We start from the raw sequence: 13,443 nt of genomic DNA, 5'->3' as shown, positions 1-13,443 counted from the left end.
ATATATATATATATATATATATATATATATATATATATATATATATATGTATGTGTATATATATATATATATATATATATATATATATATATATATATATATATGTATGTGTATATATAATGTGTATATAATGTGTATATATATATATGTGTATATATTATATATATATATATATATATATATATATATATATGTGTGTGTGTGTATATATGTGTGTGTATATATGTCTGTATATGTATGTATGTGTATATATATGTCTGTATATATATGTATGTATGTGTGTGTGTATATATATATATATATATATATATATATATATATATATATATATATATATATATATATATGTGTGTGTATATATATATATATATATATATGTATGTGTGTATATATATATATGTATATATATATGTGTGTATATATATATATATATATATATGTATGTGTGTATATATCCCCATGTATCTCTTTAACAAATGGTTCGACATTTATCCACTCATTAGCTTTGTTGCAGAGAGTTAGATGAGAAATATCGATGCCACTCTCATGTCTGTAGGCTAAATATGAAGCTACAGCCAGCAGCTGGCTATCTTAGCTTAGCATAAAGACTGGAAACGGAGGGAAACAGCTAGCCTTGCTCTATCTAAAGGTACAAAGAAACCTGCCCACCAGCACCTCTAAAGCTCACTAAAACATGTTATATCTTGTTTACTTAATTTGTACAAAAATCCAATTGTTAGTTGTGGTTGCTTTGCCTCTAACCCGCTAAATAAAACCACAATGTGTCGTTTTTTTTATGCTTTGGGTTTTATACTAATTAAAACAAAGTGATCTAATATTTTAATAGGTAGGTGAATTTTGTTACCTTGGAACAAAGCCCTTTATGCTCTATGCTTCTTCCTGGCTCCAAGGTGCTTTATGGAGCACTATTGAAACACACCAAACCTATCTGAAAGTGTCTGTGTGTGAGGTTATAAAAGTCAACTGGCCAACAAAACCTCTGTGTACTAAACTGATAAGAGAAAACTTCCTGCCAGCTGTGCTGGCAGGAATGCTAAATGCACACTTGCAAATGCTCAATGCTAAATTAGATGCGGATGTTTTCCTGTGGCATTCAGGATTAAAAAAACAAACAAATTTTTCTTTGTAGTAGCGGAAGGACTGTGGTGGTACTGCATAATTTCTGGCAGTGGGTCATCACAGCTGAGAAGGGTGTTGTGCAACCACGTTTCTTTTTTTTATATATATATATTTTTTTATCGGTAAAATATGTTGCATGTGCATATATAGTGTGCTTCTGAGTGAGAGAAAGAATGTGGTAAGCTTGTGAAGGACATACAAGTGGGCGCTGAGCCTCAGTGGGCAGGATGTGGGTGGAGGAGACGGTCTTGAACACATGTACATTGACACACACACACGGACAAGCCTCCTCACACATGCACAAGTCAAACTCTTTTAACAATGCAAGGCTATCATGAATTCCAGTAAATTTTAACAAGATTTTTTTTTTAGAGATGTCTGAATCTAATCAAGGAATTAACAAGGCTTGATGGTGACCTCCCATGCTGATGAGACACTGGTGTCTGTTTTCTTAACAACGTCACCCCAGGACCCATCTAAAGGAGGCCCGTCAATAATACAAACCACAGGCCAAAACATAGAGGGCCAGATGTACGTACATTTGCGAAAGTAGCGTTATCAGCACCATGGCCAACCCGCAGAAAGCACACGCTGTGATACATCAGCTTACATCGTATTTACCAAACCTGCAGTTCATTGGGTAATCGGCGCCTTTTTCCGCCCACTATACCATAAATTGTGCGCATTTAAAAGCGCAATTGAATGGGCGATGACAAAGAAATCCTGCTTGATGCGTGTTATTTCGGCATTAGTGGTGTATTGACTAGTGCGCTGTAGCAAAGCGTTAAGTACTTGTGCTATGATACAGCTGAGTGCAGACTGCGATATTCCCACTGCTGATGCCATGACTGTTTGAAATGATCCTGATGCCAATATTTGTAATGTAGCGAGGAGTTTAACAACTGCTGGAATGGAATGTGAACGCTGAGTCGGAGATTCAATGTCATCTTTGATTTCTTCCAGTAACTGTAATATTGCATGGCTGCTTAATCTGTAACACTTAATGATTTCGTGTTCACTAAACTGAAAAAGTGTGATGCTTGTGGCAAAAATCCTTTCAGCTCGTCTCCTTGGCCTATCTTCGTCTTGCTCGGATTACTGCTGCCATTTCACCAGGAGGCATATGCGAGGAAACCCCCTTCCTGGTTTACACCTACTTTTAAGTGGCGGAGAATTTTCACCGCAAAATAGAGGCGCGCTTTCACGGGCGGTTTTTGTACATACCGCGGAATACATAATTAGGCGCATTTTACGCTTCTCCTCCCATCTCTTTATGGGAAACTCCCACTTTCCCATTCACCCACCCATGAATGCATATGCGAGTTCCCGCGACAGGCAGTCTGCGCTTTTACCTCAGTGCGGCCTGTTTGTACATACCTCGCCATGCTTTTATGCGCACGTTGCAAAACAAATACACCTGAAGTGGCCACAAAAGCGTTAGTACATCTGGCCCAGAATATTTTTATATATATATATATATATATATATATATATTTTCTATACCATACACCATACTCCTCTCAGGGCCTGTGTCAGCTGAGACCATGTTTTATCAGGTTATCTGTACGAACAGTGATTTGACTTTATGATGGAGTATAAAGCAACACACCTTTTTGTGTGCTGGTATTTGCTAGTTCTCTGGTTGCGGCACTTGTGGCACTTGCCACTGGTTCACTTCTCTTTCTGTGTAGCCCAGGTCTCCGACCGCAACATTCGGATGCCAGATCACCATGGTGACACCCTCAGTGGCTCACTCACTGAACCTTGTGAACACCCCCTTCTACCCCCCTTCCGCTGCACCCCACCCCCCTGCTGCCTAGCAACAGTGGTGCCATTGGATTTCCTGTATGTTCAGGCTGATTCCTTAAAGAGGAACTTCGCCACAAGAACGGGAATGCAGCTCTCCCTCCTTCTCGATTCCACATCATACAGGATGTAAGATACTAGGCAGGTCAAAGGTGATAACAAGCCTCTGACAAGTGCTAAAAGTCATGGGAGGTACAGTGTGATGTTAAAGCTCCAGTTCAAGCTTGTTAAACTGGAGGGGCATTTTCAATAAACAGTCAGCAAAAACTAGAAACACCATGCATAAATACTTGTTGAGGCTACTATTTTGGTTATTTTGTGTTTTGACTCAATTATTTAGTACGTTTTGAAAGCTGTACCATTGTGTACACCACAAACTACAGTGTAGAAAAGAAGACCTGAATCAACACCTCTCTAAAACAGTGGCAAAAGTAATTCATTTTATATTTCACAAAGGTAGCAGCACCTATTGCAGGACTGTTGTATGCATTGGATGGCTTCTTGTCACTCGCCGTAAGTGTGCATTACAAGAATTGCCCTGTCTCCTACGGATATGTCTTTTCACCTACTTTGCAATCAGTAAAACAGGTGACCGACATTCCTGTAACAGGCCCGGTATCTTAAACAAATGAACATGGGTGTGTAGACTTGAACTATATACCTGTTGCCTTTCTCCTGCTAACGAGAACACGTCATTCCTAACCACACATGTTGACGGTCAATAGAGTGCCACATGCCAGGAACAGGGCAAATATATACAACTCTTAAACATAATGCCCCTTAACAGTTCTCAACCTGTCAACGAAGATTCAGTTTGAAGAACAGTGAAATCGGAGCATTTTCACTGAGCTGCATTTGAACAACCAGCTCCTGAGGCAATCGTTATTATATCTGCATCAATTGTAACATGAGTGACAGCTACCAAGTTAGATTGTTAGAGACAGCTAAGCCTGCCCTAGCACATTTGCTGGCCAACACCCAGCTCCACCTCAGGGTCTGGCTGGCACTGGTTAAACACCTGTAAATCTCCAAGAACAACTGTTAGAAAACAAAGGCAGGTGTCAGCGCCTGGGTGGGACGCATCAGGACTCAAACATATGGCTCAGGTTCAAGCTATTACTTGCCTCCTATTTAATAGTGAGGGAGGGTTGAGTAATAAAACTAACACAAAGATACTTAATAAAAAAAAGAATCATGTTTCTTTTTTCATTTGTGAATGTGCGATAGGTAGCCAGGCTCCTCAAAGTCAGCAAGATAAAATGTATATTAAATATTATTATATATTCTTCATAACTAAAACTCTAAGCCAGAACCTCTCACTCACCGGTAGTCCATCCTCGGGAGTATCCCCTTCCCCAAATGTCCGACAACCTGGAAGAGAGAAGAAAGAACCCAGAGGAAAAAGGTGAGAGGGCTGACTTGATCACGTTATACCCTTAAACCATAAGGCTTACAGGCACTGTTACAGTTAAATAAGCAACTAAAGGCTTACAACAGTACTACACTATTTATCAGCATTGCCTGTGGCATACTGTATATACCATAATTAAAACATCACACAGTCACCAATGGAATTATTGACTAGCATCAGGTTTTTGTACATTACAAAGCCTGTATAATAGCACGTACATATATAGCACTTTTTAGTGTCTTAGATGCAGTACCTACATTTCGTTGACAAATACAAGGAAAGACTTGTTTTTGGAACTTAACCACTAGGGGGCAAAACCCCACAGAACACCAGTGAAACTGTGTTCCACTTCCTTGTACTATTTTCAAACCTCAGCTACAGTTCTAAGAATATGTGTAATTTATATTGTATGTATCGAAACCACTCCACACTCAATGGATGACATTTCCTCTCCAAAGCACATTTAAACCAACAGATTTACATCACTGTTTCTTGTCAGGCCAGAACAGGACAAGACTTCTGCTTTGCTCTGACTGTAGCCTTATGGAGAAATGAAAGCTGCTTTGTGTCAGTGGGGCACACAGAAGTTAATGAAATATGCATGTCTAGAATAATGTAACCCCAACCTCGGCTGAAACGCCAAGTGACATTTCCGCATCCAAAACACCTCGTCTACCGATGCTGGAGTCAGAGCTTGTGTTTCAGGCTGACCATGTTACAGCTTTTCATTACTGTAGAGAATAAAACTGTGTGGATGGTGTAACCCGAGGATATTTTTTTACACAAAATGCTGTTTTGTAAAACCCTTTTCTACTAATAAAGCGTGGTGATATGTTTCACATCGAAGGCACGTTAATGAAACCACCTAGAAGTATTGATTTAAATACAGCATCAGATTTTAAAAATGATGAATTTGAAGTGATTTTAACAAAGTACTGATTTTCTTTGTGTTCATACGTGTAGACAACAACAACGATGCCTAACTATCTTTTTGTGTAACTTAGGAGTTGCTGTCATTTGTCTCAATGATGTATCTTTGGTCCTATTATTTAGGAAACTTCAAGTTAAAGGTTTTCTGGTTTTCTCTGCCATGCATGGCTGGAGATGTAATGAATGAAACAAAAGTGAAGAAAAATGTAGATGATAATATAATAACAAAAATGTATACATGCATGTTCATCCAAATCTGTTTCGACATGTGTTGCAAGTTTAAGAGCAACTCAACTGTAAAAGGACATTTTAAGTGAATAATCTGAAAAATAGATAGCATTTTAGCATGATTAGTAGTGTGAATGATATTGGTTTAGGCCAGTATGATGTGTTATGCATTCCAGTTGCATGGTTAAGTTAAGTAAGTAAGTATTCATTTACTATAATTATTACTATTCAGTAGGGCTGGGCGATATAGAGAAAATCAAATCTCAAGATATTTTTGACCAAATACCTCGATATCGATACCGCAACAATATTGTAGTGTTGACTATTGGTGCTTTCACAAAATATTTACACAATGAGATTTTAGATAAATAATCACCAATATATGGATACAATGACTAAGTGGGTAAAGGCAAATAATAAAAACAGAATAGTCTGGTAAGTTCAGAAAACGACATCACTTTACTGTAATGCAGCCTTTAAAACCAGGAAAAGACAACACTTATGTCTTATTACGATATCCGAAATCTAAGACGATATCTAGTCTCATATCACGATAGCAATAGAATACTGATTTATTGCCCAGCTCTACTATTCAGACAAGTATTGTCATTTTACACCAGCCTTAGTAAACACACAACACTACTACATGTCTAAAAAAAAACAAAAACAAAAAACAAACCTAGCTCTTGATTTTCATGATAGAAGAGAACGCTGTTAAAGAAACTTAAAAGAAGAGAAAAAACATGTCCACTGGGATGAAGGGAAAACCGTTTGTACCTAGGGCATCAAGAGATTCTTTGTACAACTTAGGTTTACTTAATTAGGATCACTGAAGCCTCATTTAAAGCACTGAGGCATCAGTCAGTCTGTCTGCATTTAGGGATGGAATATAGCTATACAGAGGACAGAAGGATTCACTGGGTATATGTGTGTGTGTGTGTGTGTGTGTGTGTGTGTGTGTGTGTGTGTGTGTGCATTTCTTCACTACACAGAGAAAGAGGCTTCCTGCAGCACGACTCTGGCAGTGCTGGGCCGCGAAGCAGCCTGAGCCATGTGCCCGGCGTTGCCATGGCAACAGAGGGCTGCAAGACTGATACATACACGTGTGCACACCATGGATGTATTGGGAGAACAGGGTGCACACAGGCAAAACATATTTTCTCTCTCTCTCTCCCCCCCCTCTGCCTCCCCCCCACACACACATTCACGCAGCAGTCCAGCAGCAAAACGATGCAACAGGAATACAGAAGAACGAGAGAGAGAGAGAGAGAGAGAGAGCATCATCTGCTGTAGCTGACATTCACAGGAAATAGCTGAAGCATTTACTAGCAGACGGACACTGTACAGCCTCTAGGTGAGGTGAGGGGAATGTGTTTAAGCACACTGACCAGCTGTAAGCGATGTTCAACCTTCCTCCCCTCATCCTGTTATGTGAACTGAACTAGGGTTTCAACTATTTTCATTCAGATTATTTTCTCAATGAATCATTTGGTTTATGAAAAGAAAATAGTGAAAAACATTCATGGTGCTTGTTGTCCAACTAGTAATTTATTAAATACAGTAAAAACAGTCAGCTAGCTGAGATCTCACACCAACCAAGCAGCCCTGACCTCTGATAAAACATTGCCATTCTTTCAATAATATAGCGGTATGTTTAAAACTATCCACAATTCTTTGGATTGATCATCATCTTCAATTAAAAATTCCCAGGCAGAGCTATTTGCAAAGCAAGCCCTACTGCCCATGCTTACCTTTTACCTAGACTATGTGTGGATTTGTGCCCAGGAAGTACAAATCTCAGATAAGCGCTTGTGGGCAAGAGGCGACTGATGCCTCGTAGTGATAAGCCTTTACGATATGTTCTGCTGTACCTCCTCTATGCTCCCCAGGGTTCCCAGGTCTAGAGAGTAAAGGAGATTATAGCTCGCCAGCCAGCCAGCCAGCCAGCCAGCCAGCCAGCCAGCCTCTTGTGTAACATTGGGCTGGGTGGCAGATTGCTGAGCTGGCGATTCTCCTGCTAATTGGATGACTTTGCAACCTCTGGCACTGTACTGAAAAATATTGCTTATCAGGACCCAAAGCTGCTAACTAATCTCAGAGACCCAGCTCTACCCAAGTGTAATATCTAGTTTAGCCTGAAAGAAAAAGATGTATAAATGCCATCCTGAACACAGACAGACCAACCCCTACCTTTTTTAGACTAGACTAGCCAGTCCTCAAACTTTAGCAGCACAAAAGCCCAACCTGGTCAAATTTCTTCTGACTAAAGCTCTGCCCCTATCTCAAGTTGCCACCCATTCCATTCCGTGTACCCCCCCCCCACCAGCCCCACATATCACCCACTGTGTTGCCTTGCCAGTCTCTACAGGAAATGGGGAGTTTATCTGGGCAGCTGGCACTGATAAGATAACGCAGGAGGGGTCATGCTTGGGTGAGTGAGCAGGTAGCAGTGGGGGGGGGGGAGTCATCAACGCTAATCAACGCTATGCATCTCTCCTAGAACAGATGCTAGGTCAGCCATTACAAGCCAATGACAAACAGGCAGGATTACAGGCTGTAGACACCCACTAACAGAAAGAATGCCATGTTCATACACATACACCCGTATCATTTTACACGTATTGGATGGCGGCCAACACACATAGTATAGTGCAACCTCACAAAGGGAATTCATTCAAACTGGTATTTTGTTTTTAAACTCCAAAGACACACACATGCATGCACCATTAACAACCTGTTAAAACACACACACACACACACCTTGGTTGATGTCCTCAATGGCCCGACGTATCCCACGGTCAAAGGCACGGGCGTCAGCAGGGCTCTGGAAAGTCAGTCCAAACTTCTTGTCATTGATCCTCCAGTGGTGGAAGATGGGGTTGACCTTGTTGTATATTACGTCTTTCTGCAGGACACACTCCAGCACCACCTGAAAACACACAAACACAGTTTGCGCTCAGTGGCATTGTAGCTACATTTGGTCAAGCTAAAGTTAGTACGCAGACTAGCAGCTGCCTCATTTAAAAAAGTAAAAAAATGATGAAACTCACTGGGGAACACACGTGTAAGTCCTTCATCTTACTCCTCACCCTAAGTTGTTTAAATGTGCCACATTCAATCATTCCACAGCAACTTGAGTAAGGGAATAGAGTGAAAGAGATTGAGAGTAGAGGCCTGCATCTGGAACTACACATAACTCCAGAGTTTTTAAAATAGAAAACGAAAAAAAAATACATCATCCTAAACCCAATAATTTCACATACCTCTTTGGATAATTTGTAAAACACATACTAAATGGTGGGTTCTTCATTACAGATGATGATAAAGTTGAAGAGCAGCGGTGGTGGCAAAAGGGGGTGGGGGGGGAGTATGTTTTGGAGCCAGGCAGCCCAAATGTGTGGCAGAGAGAGACTGTGTTTCCAAAGCCTATTATTAATCAGGGCTACTGGGCTGCCTCCCGGCCTTCCTCTAGGCAGATTAAATGAAATGAGAGACGGCCATTACAGTCTTTGAGGTTTTTTACCGACGTGCACGAAAGGTGGCTTAATGGGGTGTGAATGTGTAAGCGTGCGCATGGTGATCTGCGTGAGAGAATGCGTGAGCACAGGAGCTGGTGTGATGAAAAGCTCAATGACCCAAGTGCTACACTGTGCATCTGTGCAAATGCCTTGTCAGAGGATAACGGTCACAAACCAATACTCGTCTAGTGAAAGCAGATGGCACCGTTCCCTGTCGATCTGGACAACAGTCAACATGCACGCTTTAAGAGGCTGATATACGTGGCAGCTGTACGAGAGGTTAGTGATATGTGTGTGTGAGACGGTGCACACAAGTCTACATTTCATTGTGAATGTCTGAGCGAGAGATGCTTTTTACACTCGTTGCAAGTGTACCGCAACATCATTTTTCTGTATGTGGAAGATGCGTCTCACAAAATCTGTCCTCATGTCACTGTTGCCTACATTCCTCCCCAAGAAAAGCAGGGGCAAAGGTTAAGCCTGTGTGTTTACCCAGAGCCAGTGGATGAAGGAAAGAAAGAAGAGAGGGATGGAAGTGAGGAGGATTGGGTGGGGGGGGGGTAGGGGTGGGCCTCTGGGGCTGATTGTGGAGGCGAGACTGAATGGAGCCGGAGCGGGTAAGGTGAGCGCACAGCAAGTTCGACAGAGGAGGAAGTATCGCAGTTGCATGGAAGGACAGGATACTTAACACCGCATTCCACACTGTGCTCAGAGAAAAGAGAGGAGGAGGAGCCACCCAGACAGAAACGGAACAGAGGAGGAGAGGGACGGAGACAGAGACAGATGGAGGTGAGACGTGCAGAGAGTAGTGAAGAGATAACGTGAGAGCGGAAATAGGGGAGAGAGACTAACGTTTACATGCATATAAGAAACCAAGTGGGAGAAATCAGGCTTCAATGTACGAATACCGCCATCAGAATTGTAATAATCATTTCAAGATGTCTCAATAACAATGCTTGAAAATTAGAATTGTAACTGTCTTGGAATAAAACAGTGTTATGTTTTGAGCATATAAAAACAATTTGCTGTGGTGTATCAGAAATATTGATATAAAAGTATGAAAGATGGCATGCAACTACGTTTTGAATGCTTTGTAAGAGCCTTTGGTTGAAATTGATACACATTTTTCCATTGACCAAAGAAAAGCCCCTTTTGCTAACAAAGATAAGTCAAAACAATCAAATGGCAAGGTTAACAACTGTATGGAGTGGGGCCTTGCCCGAAGGCAAAGCTTTTTATTTAAGCCTGGACTACACCACATCCACAGCTGTATCAATCAGAGGTAGTCAGACGATGAACGTCAGGAAGCGAGGTGAGAGCTTTGCCAGAGATTTGTCATAATGCGAGAGCCAGTATGGTAAGTAATCATCAACCAATTAGATCTGTAGTTTTTAAGAGAATCAGAGTGAAGGAAGGAGGGAAGGAGGGAGGGGGCGAGAGAGAGAGAGAGAGAGAGAGAGAGAGAGAGAGAGAGAGAGAGAGAGAGAGAGAGAGAGAGAGAGAGAGAGAGAGAGAGAGAGAGAGAGAGAGAGAGAGAGAGAGAGAGAGAAGGGGGGGGCAGGGCAGAGAGTGATTGGTAGCTATATGGAGAGCCAGCTGAGTCATCACCAGTACACTCTGTGCCGCATCACTGCGCTTATAGACAGATCCCCTCTACCTCCTCCGTCTCCCGTCTATCTGGCTCCACCTCTGTTTCCTGCTCTTTGACTACACACATCTCTTTCTCTGATTCCTCTCATATCTTATGCAGCCCAATCACCTCATTTCAACCAGCCAGAATCGTGCCTTTGTGATTTTAAAATAACTGCATCTCAGATCTGTGTATTCCTCTATCTACTGTAGCTCAAGTTCCTATCAGGGATGGGAGATGTCAGTGTGCTTTTTTTGATTCTGTCCATTTCTGGCTGAATTAAAACACTGAAATGATATCCCTTAAGACAACAACAAAAATACATTGAAAAGAAGCAATTTCCTTTTCTGTGTTTTAGACATAACAACTCAAACAGCCTTTTAAACATCAGAGGATATTCCTTCCCCTTTTTTTCCTGTTTTCAACATCACTCATACAATATAATTACGGTCTTTCATTTACCTCTGAAATCAAAACACTGACGTTACTGTTTTAGACAATACTGTGGTAACAAGTACTGATATTGCCCTGCATTTTTTTCCGACAATGGCTAACATATTCTTATGTGGTTTTTTCTGTTGCTGTTGTTTTTTTCATGGACTCTTCACTCTGTCTCTCCTCTTGCGATGCCCTCAGACTGTCGGTAGCGCTGTGGTTGACGCCAACACCATATCACTGGGTGGCATCCCGACAGACCAACATATGGCTGGGTGTTTGTTGTGGTGGCTGGAGGTAGACTCTGGCGGTGATAGGGGTGTTTTTCCCACATCAGAGAACAGTTGCCGGGGTCTCTGAGCCATGTCTATTCGCTGTCTGAACAACAGCATTCCCGTCACACCCTTTCCTGTGCCACACACACACTTGGATAGCAACGCACAAAACACAAGCACGCCGTAAACACAAAACACACATAAATGTGTTCAGTCAAAGAAGATAAAAAAGGTGATTTAGATGCCCTGCTGCAACAAGCCTCTTATGTCTGATCGCCAGAAGCCACCAGACTCTGAGCATCAAGGTGGCCTCGTCAGGCTCCTGACAGTTCATTCTCTCTCTCTCTCTCTCTCTCTCTCTCTCACTCACACTCACACTCACACATACACACACACACACACACACAAATTTACACTCTCATTACCACAGACCAGGATTATCCCAGATCTACTGGATCTGTTTTAGATCTACAACACAGAATGAGTCAGTGACAAGAAGATCATGAGCTTTACAGCAAACGCCATAAGGATTAGAACTACAACGTACAACTTGATCTTTTCGAGCCTCATTGTTACTAGTGAGGATCCAGAATGGCCATGCACTTTGCAGGTTATGTGCTTGTATGTGCACGTGTTATACATGGTGCCAAAAAAATGTGTTGAAAAATCAAATTATTTAACATGTTCAGTGTTTTCCTTCAGTTTGTGGAAGACTTAGGTGCCCGTATTTGTCAAGGGGTTTAGGCGTCCTTCCTCCAAATTTCTTTTACGTTTTTCAATAATAATAATAATAAAATTTTTTTTAAAAAAAAGCAATTTTCCTATACATTTTGTGTCTCTTTTTGGTCATTTCTGTTTTCTTTGGGGTTGTTTTGGGTCTCTGGTCATTTGGCGTCTCTTTGTAGTCAGTTTGCTTCCCTTTGTGGTAGTTTTGCGTCTCTTTTTCCACAGCATTTTGGATCATTATTATTAACATATCTGTGTCTAAAATGTTGGAAAAGCTAGGGCAGATCATATATAAATAACACTCAAAAAAAAGCTTAAAGACAAAACTTGCTAAAGAAGTACAACTACAGTCATTAAATCTGAAAAAAAAGTCTTTTAGTTACATTCATTCGGCTTAGGTGCTGCCCAAAACGGCTCGGGTGCTGCACCTAAACCTTATAATGGCAGGGAAAACCCTGATGTTAGTGAGTAGACATTAGTAATGAGTAAGCTCCACATGCTTCACTGCTGTAGGACATTTTACATTCTGTGAATGAAGCCCTGTACTGCTGGTTTAACTGCAACTACTGACATTGTGCATGCAAAAGTTAATTATTAGTTTTATTCCATAAATGTTGTTGAGGCAGAAATATAATCTTATATTGATTTTTATTTGTTATTTTGTTGAATTAAAATCGGCCTATTATATTGTGTTGCTACAGACCCTGCTGCGTCCATATACAAATTCAGTGACTGCAAAGAGTTTGGAAGGAAATCCTGCAATGCATTGCATTGGTAATGCTTACTTTGTAGACTTTTAAAGACTTTCCAGCTGAAATGAGTAGTTGGTTAATGAGTTCGCTCTTTGACAGACAATTTCAAGCAAAATTCCAAACATTTGCTGGTTTCAGCTTCTCAGATGTGAGGATGTGTTTTTTTTGGGGTTGTTTTTGTCTTATATGATAATTAAGTAAATATCACTGGGTTTTTGACTGTTGGTCAGTCAAACAAGCCATGGGTTTATGTCACCTTGGGCTCTGGAATTGTGTTGGGGCATTTTTCTTTAGCATTTTCTGACTAGAAAATGAAAATAATTGTTAATTGCAGCAATACCACAAAGTCCCTGCTTTTTGAATGTAACCAGAATCTTTCTACATACATTTTGAAATGGCTTTATTTTTTTATTAACTGTTTATAAAACATAGTCAGTGTGTCAGGCCACATGGCATGTCTAAAAGCCTTCCTTTCTCATAGTTTAACTATATTATCTATAGAGTGCTTTACACACGGGGACATTTGGGATTCCTTTTTTTTTTACTGTGAGAATAACCAGAACATATTTTCCTGGCCTTATTTACTGACACA

General features: G+C 40.9%; 1 protein-coding gene across 1 annotated transcript in view; it reads right to left on the bottom strand.

Moving 5' to 3' along the window:
* The window catches only part of spred1 (sprouty related EVH1 domain containing 1), a 32,750-nt gene that overhangs the window by 4,187 nt on the left and 15,120 nt on the right, over nucleotides 1–13,443 (bottom strand). The window contains exons 3-4 of the mRNA XM_078277279.1: nucleotides 8,276–8,444; nucleotides 4,271–4,317 (exon numbers count right to left, since the gene is read on the bottom strand). Coding sequence (XP_078133405.1) covers nucleotides 4,271–4,317; nucleotides 8,276–8,444 — 216 coding nt within the window. The remainder of the gene's footprint in view (nucleotides 1–4,270; nucleotides 4,318–8,275; nucleotides 8,445–13,443) is intronic.

The sequence above is a fragment of the Sander vitreus genome, chromosome 20 (genome assembly GCF_031162955.1).
Source record: "Sander vitreus isolate 19-12246 chromosome 20, sanVit1, whole genome shotgun sequence".
In the NCBI taxonomy this organism is placed as follows: domain Eukaryota; kingdom Metazoa; phylum Chordata; class Actinopteri; order Perciformes; family Percidae; genus Sander; species Sander vitreus.
The sequence above is the reverse complement of the archived record's forward strand: the minus strand, read 5'-3'. Positions and strand labels throughout refer to the sequence as shown.